Consider the following 16,074-nt stretch of genomic DNA (forward strand, 5'->3'; position numbering starts at 1 on the left):
TTTGCACTGAACCTGTCAGCCAGAATGTTGGCAATATCTGTGGGTTCAGTGTATTTTTTGTTGTTGTGAACCAACTCTGAGCATATCTGAGGGTTTCCGCCCAGGTTTCTAACATAGCTGAAGAAGGCTTTGTGGTTACCTTTAGTGTCCTTAGCGATTTTTCTCTCAAAGTTGGCCTTGGATGTTTTTATGAGAGAACGTAGTTTTCTGCTAATATTGATCAGAGATGTCTTCCCATCATGGGATTTTGCTCTGACATGCAGTAGCTTCCTTCTTTTGTTATACAATTTGTTTATGGCTGAGGTCCACCAGCCATTGGTAATGTAGCACTCTTTAAAGAGATAGCCTTAAATGCAAGGGATCTGTATGTTGCAACGGACCAAGGGATTCAAAGTACTGAAGATCGTATTGTGTTGTAGATTGTCTTACAATTTTCTTGGTTTTAATTAAAAAGGGGGAATTGAAAGAGATTGTATAAATTAAAATGCTTTCCCCAAAATTATAGTGTGTGTGCAGTTAAAAAATATGGCTTGCTTTGCAAGAACAGTTCATTTCTTATAAATGTTCACCTTAGATATTAATAACATATAGCTGTGGGCTTACTGTAATGGCATCCTGTTATAGAAAAAAGGAAGTTGACTTTCTTTGAGCTTTCAGATGCAGAAATAAATGAAATAAAATACAAACACTTCAAGTGACGCAAAGATGATGTGGAGAGACATTTTGTGAAGTCTTCAGATACAGCACCAAGGACATAAGAAAGTGTCCAGGCTAGAAATAACCATGGACTTTTTCATGATACAAACAGAAACCAGAAGAACAAGTCACAAGGATATTAAAATAACATTGTTTGACATTTAAAAGAGTATATAAACTGGACAGTAATTTTCACTCTTTAGTGACGTTTTGGACTGAGTGTGCATTAGTCTGTGTCTAGCTGTGTTATAATAGAATTGAAATAACTCTGACAGTGTTAACTGTTTGGCAAGAATTTGTACTAATACAAATAAGTATTAATGGATACAGTAGTACGATGTCTGTCTGGTCAGCCTAGCTCTCTGATAATAACATTTTACGATGCAAGTGTCTCTCTCACCTTCCAAGGCACAATAGTTCTCCCTAATCTTCACAGAGATATTCCTACTACATCAGATTTCTCCCAGACAATTCCTCAGGATCTTGAGCCTGATGGCTTCCACCATCCCCATGCTTCCTCTGGCAAGGCTTCATATGAGGAAACGTCAGTGGTTCCTCAAATCAGTATGGTCTCAGCATGCCCACCCTGTAGAACACCTCAGTCCGCTCTTCCCATGTCTAAAGCAGGAGCTCCGGTGGTGGATCTCACAATTGTCTCTAAATTCAGGTCTTCCCATTCACCCTCGTCCACCCATTCAGACCTTATCTTTGGACATGGGTTGGGAGTAGCCTTAGACCTCCACATGGCTCAAAGGGAGTGGTCTCCCTCCCACATGAAAGAACGTATAAATGTGAGAGAAATGAGGGCACTAATTTATGCCCTCCAAATGTTCAAATCACTGATCAGACCGGGGAAGTTATGTATACACACCAAAAACATGACAGTCTTGTGCTACATAAAGAAAGGGAGGTACCAGATCCTATCTCCTGTGCAGACTAGCCATGCAGGTATGGGATATAGCTCACCTCCTAGATGTATTTTTTAAGTGGTGTACATCTCCTCCAGCCAGAATACAGTGGCAGACACCCTAAGCAGATTCAGAACACAAGCCCACGAATGTCTGCTTCACAGGGATGTGTTCTTAGACATTGTCCACCAATGGAGTATTCCAAAGATAATTTGTTTGCCCCATGAACAAACAGCTTCCTTGGTTTTGTGCCAGAGAATACTATCCTCAGGCATGGAGAGTGGATACCCTTTCAATCTCATAGAAGGGGAAATTCCTATATGCATTCCCTCCCCTTCCTATATGCATTCCCTCCTCTTTCACTCATCCCCAAAGTCCTGTTGAAAGTCCAACAGGAAAAGCCAAAAATCTTGCTGGTGACTTCCTACTGGCCAAGACAGCATTGGTTCCCCCATCTCTTTCACCTAGCCAAGGGCAATCCCCACAAGTTACCCCACAGAGTGGACCTGCTAACACAGAATAAGGGCTAACTCCTACACCCACATCTGGAAACCCTCCAATTAACTGTGTGGATGATAGAGGCCTAATACCATTCAGACACCATTACTCTGAGCACATGCTTCAAGTACTACAAGAGGCCGGGAAACCCACTATTAGAAAATCTTACCTTTTCAAATGGCAGAGATTCTCTGTTTGTTGTCTGACTAGGAACCAGGACCCAATGAAGGTGCCCTCGCCTATGGTTCTATCCTATCTGTGTGAATTGCTTAATGCAGGATTAGCATACTCTTCCATCAAAGCTCATTCTCAGCTATTTCTGCTTGTTTACTACTAAATCCTCCCTTAGCGTCTAGATTTCAAGCTAAACAATTCTTCAAAGGTGTCTTTCATATCAGACCCCCCCAGGAGACCAGAGGTTCCACGTTGGGACCTCACCTTTGTACTAGAGAAATTGACTCAAGCACTGTTTGAACCTGCTTCCTCTAGTTCACTCAAACACTGCACTTGGAATACAATCCTCCTGGTGGCCATTATCTCTGCCAGGTGAGTCTGAGTTCCAAGTCCTTATGGATTCTACCCACCTCTTGTCTTTCCACAAAGACAGAGTGTCCCTGCGGACCAGTCTCTCATTCATGCCAAAGGTTGTCAATGAATTGTCCATAAATTAGGCAATTCACCTGCCAACTTTCTTTCCCTCTCCCCAGAACAGTAGTTAGAGGATCCTGCACACCCTGGATGTACACAGACAGATCAGGTTCTACTTGCATAAGTCTAAACCCTTTAGGAAAAGAGACCAATTATTTCTGTCTTTCCATCCCAGGGCTCTGGGATTGCCTGTGTCTGAACAGACCATCTCTAATTGGATATCCAAATCTATTGCCTTTTGCTACACCCACCATGGTAAGGTTCTCCCTGGCTCAGTCAAAGCTCACTACCAGGGCAGTATCTTCTTCAGGGGCCTTCCTCAAGGGTTTAGATACCATCTCTATCCTAGAAGCTGCTACTTAGACATCTGTCCACACCTTTGCCAAACAGTATAAGCTGGATTCTATCTCTAGATCCAGGGCAGGGTTTGCCATGGCCATTCTCCATGGCTTCATTGAAAATTCCTCTGCCACTTCCTCCACCCTTTCCTCATGAGCTTTTATACTCTCCTTTAAGTCAGGAATACTGCAACAGAAGAATAGAAGGACATAGACTAGTTGTGTAAGAACTTACCATAATGATAGGTGTCCTTCTCTTCTCTGTTGCAGTATTCCAACCCTCCCTCCTTTCCCTCACTTCTTGCCTTTCTTGGATGCACTGATCCTAATTTCCTTAGGCTGTCTTTCCGTCTGGGGCTTCAGTTCTGAGGGTGGTGCATGCGTACGTCTCTTTTATGGCCGACGTCTGCTGATGGCCGTCAGATGTACCATGCACCTTAGGTAGTAAAAGACTTTGGTATACTGGTTGACGTTGGGTACTCGCCTTAGCAGGCAACTCCCTTAAGTCAGGAATACTGTAAGATTGACGAGAAGAAAATCTATCATTATGGTAAGCATTACAAAAGGAAATACTGCCAGCCCAGCTAGCTGGAATTTTGTAAATAATCATATGTCATTTGTGAATATTAATATGATTTGTATAGAAATGTGACAGAAGGAGATACTTTGTAATTGCTTATCAGCAGAATGCAATTGCTTGTGCTACCACTATATTACAACTGTATGTTGTCTGTATATCAAGCTGCTGGTACAAAAGTGTGTGTAAAGTATTGAGCTTAAGGATGTGTCCACAGTGTACCCAACTGGATAAGAACAGAAATGTATATAAACTATTGTACCTGTGTAAATATATATGTTTTAACAGTTGGAACTAGAACATAGAGGGTTAACTTGCAAAACTTCAAGAAAATAGTTGAAATTAAATTGTTTTATAATTGCGCTATAAAAGTTAGTTTCAATGCAGCAAGAAGACAGGATGTCTAGAACTAGGGAGCATTCTGCATTGTAAGTATTTTATTGTTTTATGTCTTCTAGCAGCTGCAAACATCTGAAGACTATGCATTTTCACAGGGGGATGCTAAATGTTGCATCAGTGGGGGTTGTGAGCCTGGGAACTGATGTCAGGTGACAAAAAGTGATGTCATACTGCAAGTATCCTAGCAGCAATATTTGAGTATTAATTTAAGAAGTCTCTGAGAGAGAGATTGGGCATTTTGTATTTGTCTTTGACCAGATAGCATCAGCTCTGGGGGAATCCCCTCACCACATCTGCACTTGCTTTGCTGTAAGTAAATTAACTAGGGTATAGTAATTTCTCTTAGATTCAGTTAGGAATATAGTGAAGTATAGCTTAGATGTTTTCTGCATTTATTTGAGACTGTCCTGTAATGTTGTTTTAAATATTTCCTGTGATTTTAAACTCCGATATCACTGTACATACATATTTAGTATTGTCTTATTATTTTATTATTTATTATTAAATACATTTAAACCTTTCAATTATGTCTGGTCTGTCTAGAGATATTTAAGCTCTTAGAGTACTTGCATATCTATTTGGTGACATTGTACAGACCACTCCTAATAGCCTTGCTCTTGGTCAAACTACCATTTGGATTAATAGTAACATTACACAGTAGTATTGGACACCCTTTGTTAAGGACCTTAAAGTAGCTGATAAAGAGTTGGCTGGTGGCAGTGATAACTACCTTACAGTCTGGGCAGAAGGGGGGCATGTCTAGTAAACCTGTGCCAGCCTTTCTCAGGTGTGTGTGTGTGTGTGTGTGTGTGTGTGTGTGTGTGTGTGTGTGTGTGTGTGTGTGTGTGTGTGTGTGTGTCAGCTACTTGGGCAGGGTCAATAAGTACTGGTTGGACAGAGAGGGTGCTGGAGGTCTTGGTTTGGCCACTCAGGTGAGATTTCAACCCTATAGCTGTGCCAATGGGGAGTCTTGTTGGGGATCAGAAGAAAGAGGGAGAAACCAGACCCAGACTGATTGTGGTGTCTGTGTGCTCTTAAGGGAATTGCACTTTACTGTGTGTACCTGTCATCCTCCCAGTGTGAATGCTCCCCATTGTTGCCAGTGGTGAGGATTGAGGCTCCTTGATTACTGGGCCAGAGCTTGGGCGTCACAGTAAGTTCATACACAACTAATCTTTATTTCACTTTTGTATTTGTCCCGACTCTGTAAAGCATTGGTTTTGTTGCCAGATAAGGACCAACTGCCCCTCCCCCCATAATCTTCCCTTCAAATGGTACTTCATTTCTTAAATGTTTACTTATTAGATACCTTACTTTCTGTTATTTACAGTAAGCTTGCCGTGTTTTAAACTAGGGATGAACAGTGGTGCAGTGGTTAGTACTGCTATGTCATAGTACTGGGCTGTCTAGTTCAACTCCCTACAGAGGTACCTTACATGCAGCATATGCATGCCCGCTATATTTTCATATGAGTTTTTGCCAGTGTCTTCAATATTCTCCTACACTCTAATGTAATGCAAAACCCTCTAATCCACCCATATACGTGTGTGCAGTGTGTGTGTGTGTGTGTGTGTGTGTGTGTGTGTGTGTGTGTGTGTGTGTGTATGCATATGTGCAGTTCCAACTAGAGATAATCTGATATCCTGTCCGGGACTGGTTCTGGTGACTATAGGTGCCTCACCACCCTGCACAGAATAAAGCAGGTCATGCAAAATCTTTTATATCATTCATTCAATATTGCAAATAACATCTTATAACACATAGGCATTGTCAAATGACTTTGTTTCAGCAGAAGAAGGCAAAAATTAAGACCTATTCAGTGCCACTTACAAAAATTTTACAGAAGACTGTCCCCCAAATACTGACTATTTTTGTACTCTTTTGGTAGCCTTCCTTTCACCTTAGTGTACTCCAAGCCTGTATAATTGTGTAATACCTTGAAAATGCTTTGCTGAATTACATGTAAGCCATATTCACACCCACCTTTTGATGTAATACCTGTTTAATCATTAAGAAACCTTAATTTTCGTATGCTAGATTGTTGTGCCTGCTGAAGGTATTACGTGTGGTAAAATGTTTGGTCACATGAACTGTATATAAAGTAATCTTGGGATAAGAGACAAGAAAATTTTTAATATTAGATTCTGCAACTTATTTTTCTGTAGGAAGGATATTATCTACCAAATGGACAGCTGAGCTGGAATTCATCACAGACTGCCAAAGTTTATGGACCATATGCACCTGTTGCTGTTTGTGTAATATCAAAATTTCCATACTACAATGCTTTCAAAGATTTCCTTTCCTGGTGAGAGCTTTTATAATCCTCTAGCTTCAAGTCTGTTTTGCTTATTTGTTAGAGCAAAATCTGTAACTGCATTCCTATGAATAATCAGAAATGGAAAACATTAATTTTAGTTACTCACTGTTTATATTATTTTGTTAAGATTATGTAATCGTAGTTTGTCTGAACATAGTCCTCAAGTGATTTACATTTTACTATGTTTTACTTCCTGAGATAACTAAAGATTATAATGCAGATGTCTGCAAATAAAGACCCACAAACGGCTGTGTGCTTATTTCTTTATCATATTTGTACCTTGCATATATCTTGTCTTATACTTGGGTTTTATTATCTCCTTTTATTTCTATAGTAATCTGTTGAACTGTACACAGTATTGGTGTTTGCAACCTTTTTTAGCAAACCACTGTAGTGTTTAATTGTGTTGTCACTGACTTAGAAAATCATGAAGAAGGAGAGCCCAGGGCTATTTGGTCCATATCACTCGGCTGTTTTGCTCTTATATTGCATAGCCCTTTAAGCTAACTGACTTTTAGCCAAGAGGTTTTCATTGTAATAGGGATTGTGGGATTCATAAAAGTCTTTTGGCTTTTACCGGTTAGGGGTTGCCACAGCGGAACTCCGGTCCGCTCATGATTGGCAGTGAATTTTTATGGTGCTGAGTTGCCAGCCCGATGCCCAACCTTCAAAGAAGGCATACCCATTCACGCTCGCACCTACCTGCATGTCTTTAGCGTCACTTGATTGTGGGGAGGACATGCAGACTCAACACAGAAGGCGTGCCGGCCGAGAATTGAACTGGAGAACCTCTTGCTGTGAGGTGACGACGCTAACCGCTGCACCACCGTGGCATGGTCTGACAGTTAATTGGCTGACTGTCACCTACTTGACATATTCCCTAATGTCCTGAGAGCTTAGGGTTCTATTATTCTGAGAAGTGGTCCTGGGAGCAAAGCCAATAAGAGGTATTTATTGCTAAATGTGTCTGATTTGTTGTTCAGTGGGCCCTTTAGAATTCATTTACAACCTTTTGCAAATCTGCCATCTGAAATAGCACCTCACTAAATAGGCTGGACTCCAGCACTTTGAGCTAGTAAATGTGCTTGGTTTGCATTTACCTTACTTTTTGAAAGTTGGTATTTATAATATAAGGCATTGTGGGAAGCTTCACCATCACACATATGATTTTTTTATATATTAACTCAAATGTTTTATGTAAAGCAAAGGAAGTAAAATTAGGAGAAGCACATTTACCGACATGTACTGTCAGAACTGAGCTATTTGTAAGTTTTGTAGGGTCACTGTTTGATAGAAAAAAAACAAGTTATAACTCTTGCTGGTGAAAACATAACAACTGATTTCTATCCCATGCATTTTTATTTACCTTATATCAAAGATTGAAGTCCTCCTGTATCCCTTTATTTTCTGTGAGCACTTTTCTTTCAGGAAACATCTTGCACTGGGCACTTGCATTCTTTTTACAGTTGTACCTGCTACAGTAGTTCTCAAGATGTGTGTGCATGACGGCTATACTTGACAGATATCATTAGGACACCACCAGATTCCCTCTAAAGTGGTGAAGGCAGTTTAGGGGTATACAAGTGAGAAAGGGCAGTCTGGCATTAGGTCTGCAATCTTAATGGGAGAGAAGTAACTAGAAGACTTTGCTGTCTTTTCCTGTTCTTTTTTAATCTTGTTCAGCCTCTGAGAGCAGACTGATGCAGCTGTACCCACTCTTATTGCTGCAGGAACATATATGTATATACACATACACACAGGTATATACATGTGTATATATATATATATATATATATATATATATATATATATATATATATATATATATATGCTTAGATGTATCTTTAATGATACAATACTTGAGTGTATTTCTCATTATCTCACTGTTTAATTATGTAACTACATTTGGAGCTTTTCTCCCCGGGTCTACTCTGAAAACAGGCTTCTAGCCCAGTCGGACACTACCTGGTAATCAAATGTAAATAAGTAAATAAATAAAATAAATATATATATATATATATATATATATATATATATATATATATATATATATATATATATATCTGTGTGTGCATAAAAAGTGTACACACCCCTGTTAAAATGCCAGTTTTTTTGATGTAAACAAATTAGACCACAATAAATCATTTCAAAACTTTTCCCACCTTTAATGTAACCTATAACCTGTACAATTCAATTGAAAAACAAACAAATCTGTTGAGGGAAATAATATAAAAAATAAAAAAAATGTACAATAAGCTGGTTGCATAAGTGTGCACACCCTTAAACTAATACTTTGTTGAAGCAGCTTTTGATTTAATTACAACATTCAGTCTTCTTGGGTAGGAGTCTTATCAGCATGGCACATTTTGACTTGGAAATATTTGCTCATTCTTCCCTGCAAAAGTGCTCCAAATCTGTCATATTGCGAGGGCATCTCTTGTGCACAGCCCTTGTCAGGTCACCCCACAGATTTTCTATTGGATTTAGGTCTGGGCTATGGCTGGGCCATTCCAAAACTTTAATTTTCCCATTTATTTGTTGATTTGGATGTATGCTTGGGGTCACTGTCATGTTCAAAGGTGAAATTCCTCTTCATCTTCCTCTTTCTAGTAGATTCCTGAAGGTTTTGTGCCAAAAGTGACTGGTATTTGGAACTGTTCATAATTCCCTCCACCTTGACTAAAGTCCCAGTTCCAGCTGAAGAAAAGCAATCCCAAAGCATGATACTGCACCACCATGCTTTACCTTGGGGGTGGTGTTCTTTTGGTGATGCGAAATGCTGTTTTTTGCACCAAACGTACCTTTTGGAATTGTGGCCAAAAAGTTCATCCTTGGTCTCATCAGATTGTAACACATTTTCCCACATGCTTTTGGAAGACTTGATGTATTGTTTTGCAAATTTTAGCTGGGCCTGGGTGTTTTTCTGTGTAAGAAAAGGCTTCTGTCTTGCAACCCTACCCCATAGTCCAGACATATGGAGAGTACGGGAGATTGTCACATGTAGTACACAACCAGTACTTGCCAGGAATTCCTGCAGCTCCTTCAGTGTTGCTGTAGGTCTCTTGGCAGCCTCCCAGACCAGTTTTTGTCTTGTCTTTTCAACAATTTTGGAGGGACGTCCAGTTCTTTGCAACGTCACTGTTGTCACATATTTTCTCCACTTTTTGATGACCGTCTTCACTGTGTTCCATAGTATATTCAATGCTGTGGAATTATTTTTGTACTCCTCTCCTGACTGACACCTTTCAACAATGAGATCCCTTCGATGCTTTGTAAGCTCCCTGTGAACCATGGCTTTTGTTGTAGCAGGCAACTGAGTAAATGTCAGGAAAATCCTACTAGGACAGCTGAACTTTATTTGGGGTTAATTAGAGGCTCTTTAATTGATGGCAGGTGTGTACCCAAGAAGACTGAATGCTGTAATTAAATCCAAAGGTGCTTCAACAAAGTATTAGTTTAAGGGTGTGCACTCTTATGCAAACAGCTTATTGTACATTTTTTTATTTTTTATATTTTTTCCCCTAACAGATTTATTTGTTTTTCAATTGAATTGTACAGGTTATAGGTCACATTAAAGGTGGGAAAAGTATTGAAATGATTTATTGCGGTCATATTTTTATATCACAATAACCTGGCATTTTAATGGGTGTGTACACACACACACACACACACACATATATATATATATATATATATATATATATATATATATATATATATATATATAAAACTAAAGCACTACACCCTCCTTGACTTCTCATAAGTATTAGGCTCACGATTGGTCCTTCCTGATCAAGTGAAAAATCAGTTCCCTTCCCTATTCTGATCAGTAAAAAAAACAGTTCCCTATACTAATCTGGTATGTCCAAAGGTCAGTTTCAAGGTTACTCTCCAGTCCAGCTGGTGAATCTGGGAATTTTGAGGCAATGTTACAATTGCCTTATGTACACAGACATCCCTCTCCTCCTTCCAACAAACTCTAATACATGTGAGAGATGCAGTTACACAGCCAAACTGGAGGCAGCGCTCTCTCAACCCAAGACTGGCACAGTCAGTCAGGAGGAAAAGGTAACCACCCACACCACAAATCCAGTCTCACACAGACCTATTGCATCTGCATACCCAACTCATAAACACACAAAAACATACTCAGAGGCTCTAAATAAAAATCTGCCTAAACAGCAAAGACCTCCTAAGCAGATATCCAAGCAACAGCCACCCCTCAACAATACCCATGAATCACATATCTCACAAAATCAGTGTGCCTCACAGTCACAGCCCTTAAGGCCAAACAACACACCAAATAAACCTGTTATAGGGGACTCTATTGTCCGGCACACTGATGTCCCACTCACCAGACTGAACAAGGAGAAGGTCACTGTAAGCTGCCTGTCGGGTGCCAGGATCCGCCACATAATGCAAGCACTCAGGTCACTCCAAAGCAAGTACAAGTATGACTCCGTCATTGTCCATGCTGGTGTGAATGACCTGAGACGTACCTCCCTGGACTACATGAAAAGAGACATAGAGGAGCTCTCTGACCATGTAGCCCAGGCTGGTATGACCCTGACCTTGAGTAGCATCTTGCCCTCACCAAGAATGATGCCACAGTATAAAGACAAAATGATCAGTTTCAACAATTGGCTAAAGTATTGGTGTCATTCAAAGGGGATCCAGTGTCTGTCTGCCTGGGATGACATGCTCGACAAGCCATGTTGCTTCACTAGGGACGGCTTGCACCTGTCACCCTTAGGCTTTCATATACTGGCCAAGGCTCTTGCCACCCCCATAGTGCCTTTTTAGGCAAGGCTCAAAGGACAAACCCACCTCCATAGACAACCCAAGGATAAAAAAACTAAAGGTAATGCTACTCAATGCCAGAAGTCTAAACCTCAAGATGCACGCACTCGAGGCTCTCCTCAGTATGAAGAAAATCGATGTCTGTGCAGTAACAGAAATCTGGTTCAAGGCTCCTGAGAGCACCCCAGCACTACCAGGTTATAACTCATACCATGCGTTTCAGCCCCAAAACTTGGACCAAAGCACAAAAGGAGGGGGAGTATCTATATTCATCAAAGATACCTACACCTCCATGTTAGTGGCACTGCACGAAGCATCGGAAACCATCCATGTGCAACTAACAGCGGGCAAAACTGCCTTTCAGTTTGTAGCCTGCTACAGAACACCCTCCCTATTACAGGAACCCCACTTGGCATTCCTGAGAACACTGGAGAATATGAAGGTCTCTCCAAACACTATGTTATTGGGTGACTTCAACTACCCAAGCATTGACTGGGAAAACTACTCAAGCCCAAACACCCTTGCCCAACAGTTCCTTGAATTTATAAACTCGAACGCAATGGAACAACTGGTCACCACTCCCACAAGAGGGAACAACATATTGGACCTGGTCATCACAAACATGGGGACTCTATGTTCCACACCAGAGGTAAACCCCTCATTGGTAAGATCAGACCATAAACAAATTTCCCTGGACATCCATATCCCGTCCCCACCCCCAGCCAAGGAAATCACTGTAAAGAATTTCTCAAAAGCCAACTTTGCACTTCTCAGGACTGAGGTGGAATCCTTCAAAGCCCCTGGGCCAGAGGATAATACAGCCCAATCCGCAGAATCCTTTACAAATGCATTCTATGAGCACCTGCAGGAATGCATGGATCGTGCTACCCCAAATAAAACCAAGACTCACTCCTCCAAAAACAGGACACCGGTCTGGTGGACCCCGGCCATAAATAAGCTATACAACAGATGGAGGAAGCTACTACATGACAGAGCAAAATCCCAAAAAGGGAAGGCATCTCTGATCAGTATTAGCAAGAAACTTCGATCCCTCATAAAATCATCAAAGGCCAGCTTTGAAAGAAAAATTGCCCTAGACACTAAAGATAATCACAAGGCCTTCTTTAGTTATGTCAGGAACATGGCTGGAAACTCCCAGATATGCTCTGAATTGTTGCATAACGGTACAAAATATACCGAACCTACAGACATAGCCAACATCCTGGCAGACAGATTCAGCGCAAACCTCTCCCCCAAAGGAGCAAATGCCTATCCCAACTGAATGTAACCTCCCTGACATCACAAATGCACAGGTGAAAGCTGCCCTCTCCAAAGCAAAAAACACAGCATCTATGGGACCGGACGGTGTCCCATGCTGTGTCTTACACAAGCTCCAAGAAGAACTGAACCCTCACATTAAGTCACTGTTCAAACTTAGCCTTACTACAGGATATGTACCCAAAGAATGGCGTACAGCTACAGTGGTCCCACTCCACAAAGGTGGTGCCACAACGGACCCTGGAAACTATCACCCCATAAGCCTGACTAGTCTGGTCTGTAAAGCTATGGAGCATATTATCATGGAACTCATAAACAAAGACATTGGGAGCCTCCAGACACTGGACCCTACCCAATTCGGCTTTGTTAAGGGCAGATCTTGCCTCTTAAACCTAGTTGATTTATTTGAAACAGTTACCAAAGCCATAGATGAGGGTAAGGTAGTCCACACAGCCTACCTGGACCTTGCAAAAGCCTTCGACACAATACCCCACTCGGGTATCATAAATAAGCTTACCAGCTTAAATATCAACCCCTATATCACAAGATGGGTTGCAAACTGGCTCAGAGATAGAACCCACATGGTCAGAATCACAGGTACCATGTCCGAATCCAAACCAGTTACAAGTGGCGTCCCACAGGGCTCAGTCCTGGGACCTCTCTTGTTCGGTATATACTTCTCTGAGGTTCAGGCTAACACAGGGGGATTATGGCTGACAAAGTTCGCAGATGACTGCAAACTGGGGGCCATAATCGAATCTCCAGCTGACACAAGCATCCTCCAAAAGGGTCTCACAGAGACGGATGCTTGGTGCCAGAGCCACGGCCTCATGCTAAATACTTAAAAGTGCATAGTCATCCCTTTGGGAAAAACAAGGTGCCCACAAATTACCACATAGGTGGTAATCCATTAAACGGAAGAAGTAATTAGAGATTTGGGGACAAACGTAGATAGTAATCTCTCCTTTGATAATCACGTTGCCAAAGTGGTTAGAAAGACCTTCTATATAGCCCACCTTATCACGAAAGGGTTCACATCTAGATCAAGAGAGGTCATTGTGCCCCTCTACTCATCACTCATCAGGCCCATAATTGAATACAATGCCCCTTTTGGGATGTACCTTACCCGACACCTGCAGCAACTGGAGAGACCTCAGAAGTACCTCACCAAGAGGATCATGGGCTACAAACAGATGTCCTATGCAGCTCGACTAAAGAAACTCCAACTCTGCTCAGTTGCTTACCGCCTACTCAGAGGCAATTTATGCCTGACGTACAAAGCCATGTCAAACCCAGAATTAATGGACATGCTCCACCTCAAAAAATCCAAGTCCCTTAGAGCTACATGCTCCAGGGACCTAAACCTCAGCACAAAAATAAATAGGACTTGCTGGAGGGATAGATTCATTTCCCAGAGGCTCCCTTCACTCTGGAATAGAATCCCAATTCATGTTAGACATAGCCCCTCGCTAACCCTCTTCAAGCGAAATCTGGATGCGTGGATGGGAAATTGCAAATTCACCCCTGGGATCTCTTCTGTGTCCCTGCTAGAGAGAGGAACAGTAAACAAATCTTAAAAGGGTACCTTCTGTGACCTACTTTACAGAGGCACAGTAGGCTAATCTAATAGGGAGGTGGAAGCCAATACACTCTGGCTAGGCTTATAAATGCCCTAGGGCAGATAGTCTAGTATCTACCTATGAACCTATGAACAAAAACCTGGCATTTTAACGGGTGTGTACACACACACACACACACACACATATATATATATATATATATATATATATGTACCAGAGTACTAATCATTATCGTCAGTTAGAACAATAATCGCTAAAGATGAAGGAGATGGTCGCAGCTAGTTAATTCAGTGATGTGACGTCCACATCAGAGGTCGTCAATACTATCAGTTAACTTAGGTATTAGCATCTATTGCACAATTAATAACAAAAAGTATTAGTAGTTATAAAACAGACACGGCCCTCAGTCACGCCTTACGCCATCGTTACATGACCACATCAGCATAACGACGTGCTGCGTATCAGCTGGCCTGCTGCTGTCTGCACGCACTGCATGTCGGCAGAAGCGCACGTGCCCACAAAAATTGTTTCAGTGATTTCAAACAACGATGGCGTCTGAAGGCCGTTACGCCACCATTCACCACAGCCATAAGTTAAACACTGTAACATAGCAATTAAATATCTACGCATTCCTGGCACATTTCGCATAGCTGGTCATGTAATATTATGACCCTGTCGCTTTTATGCATTAAAGAGGAATTGGCGCCAGCAACATCATATTAGCCTGCGCCAGAGTTGTCGGGTGCGCCAGAACAAAACATTGCAAACATTTTCCTGTTAATGCCAAATACCGCAACAGTCAAGACGGCAAATGCGATTGGCTACCCAAACGCGGCCGCCGAGTGATTCAGCCGCTTCATTCGTCGCACTTCGTTAAAAGCGTGACGATTAAAGTCAATGTTAAAGCGCTAAAATAGGCCGTGGTGGTATAATGTTTCAGCACCGATATGATGTAGAATGCGCAAAGAATTTGTGGGAAATATATGCAGCATAAAAACGGTACGTCGGGCTTCCATGAATTCGTACCCATAAAGACAATTGTGTTTGCGTCATCGCTCGCATACCGAGTGGAATGTCGAACGCGACAAAGAAGGTGACATGCATATCCAAACATGAGCCCACAGGGTCTGTGCCGTTTACGGCTCAACACCAAAAAACAATCAGAACACCGCCGCGGTTCAGCGGGTGAGCGTCATGAGGACTTCGGCGGGGAAAATAGAATGATACACCGCTAGACCGTCTCGTTCCCGAAGCTGTCGATCTGTTCCAGTTTAACGAAATTTCCTGCTTTATAAATTTACGCCAGACATTGTTTCTACATTATAACTTCTGGAGATGTTTATTTATTTCGATCCATGTTCGGCATGCTGCCGGTCGTGCAGTGTTCTCGTAACTGCGGTCTCGATATCGTCTCCATTGCTTCAACGATTTATTTGCCAATGTAGCCTCCAGCGTCAGGAAATCGCCTGCTCACTCTTGTGAATTTGCGTAAGCCGCCGCCCAAATTAGAAGGGTGTTTAACCACGAACCTGAATAAGGGTTATGAATGCAGGCTTCAGTGATCGCCAACGTCAAATCATTGTTCGCCCCAAAACCACCCACGCTCTGGCCATCATAAACCAAGTTTAATTGAAATAAGATAAGATCACATAGCCCGAAAATGGTTTGGCGCTTTAATAACATTAAGGTCGATATTTACAATATTTTTTCTCGACTATTCCATTCTCTGTTTCGCTGCCAGTATCGGTTTTCGTCATCGCGAACAAATCAGTTCGGTCTTCTCACGTTCTTCGCCGTAGTATCTTCGGATTTCCAACACCAGTTCGTACGATGTTCGCACGAATTTGCCTCCAGATCCGCCAATACTGCGGGCGCTGTTACTTTGTGTTCTTGTTTATACGAATTCCATGGAAATCAGATTCGTTACATGCGAAAGCATTCAGTTCACATTCAATGCGTGACCTTATTCGTATTTTATCAAACATTATAAGTCCGCTAAGAGAATATCGGCCGAAATAACAGCCATCACCCGGCA

At 41.7% G+C, this 16,074-nt stretch overlaps 1 protein-coding gene across 1 annotated transcript in view; it reads left to right on the top strand.

Annotated features, from left to right (window-relative positions):
* The window catches only part of LOC122798379 (DENN domain-containing protein 3-like), a 1,373,701-nt gene that overhangs the window by 193,232 nt on the left and 1,164,395 nt on the right, over positions 1-16,074 (top strand). Inside the window, exon 5 of the mRNA XM_044067263.1 lies at positions 6,230-6,369. Coding sequence (XP_043923198.1) covers positions 6,230-6,369 — 140 coding nt within the window. The remainder of the gene's footprint in view (positions 1-6,229; positions 6,370-16,074) is intronic.

Source organism: Protopterus annectens, chromosome 3.part1, assembly GCF_019279795.1.
Source record: "Protopterus annectens isolate FY-2018-M chromosome 3.part1, PAN1.0, whole genome shotgun sequence".
NCBI lineage: Eukaryota > Metazoa > Chordata > Ceratodontiformes > Protopteridae > Protopterus > Protopterus annectens.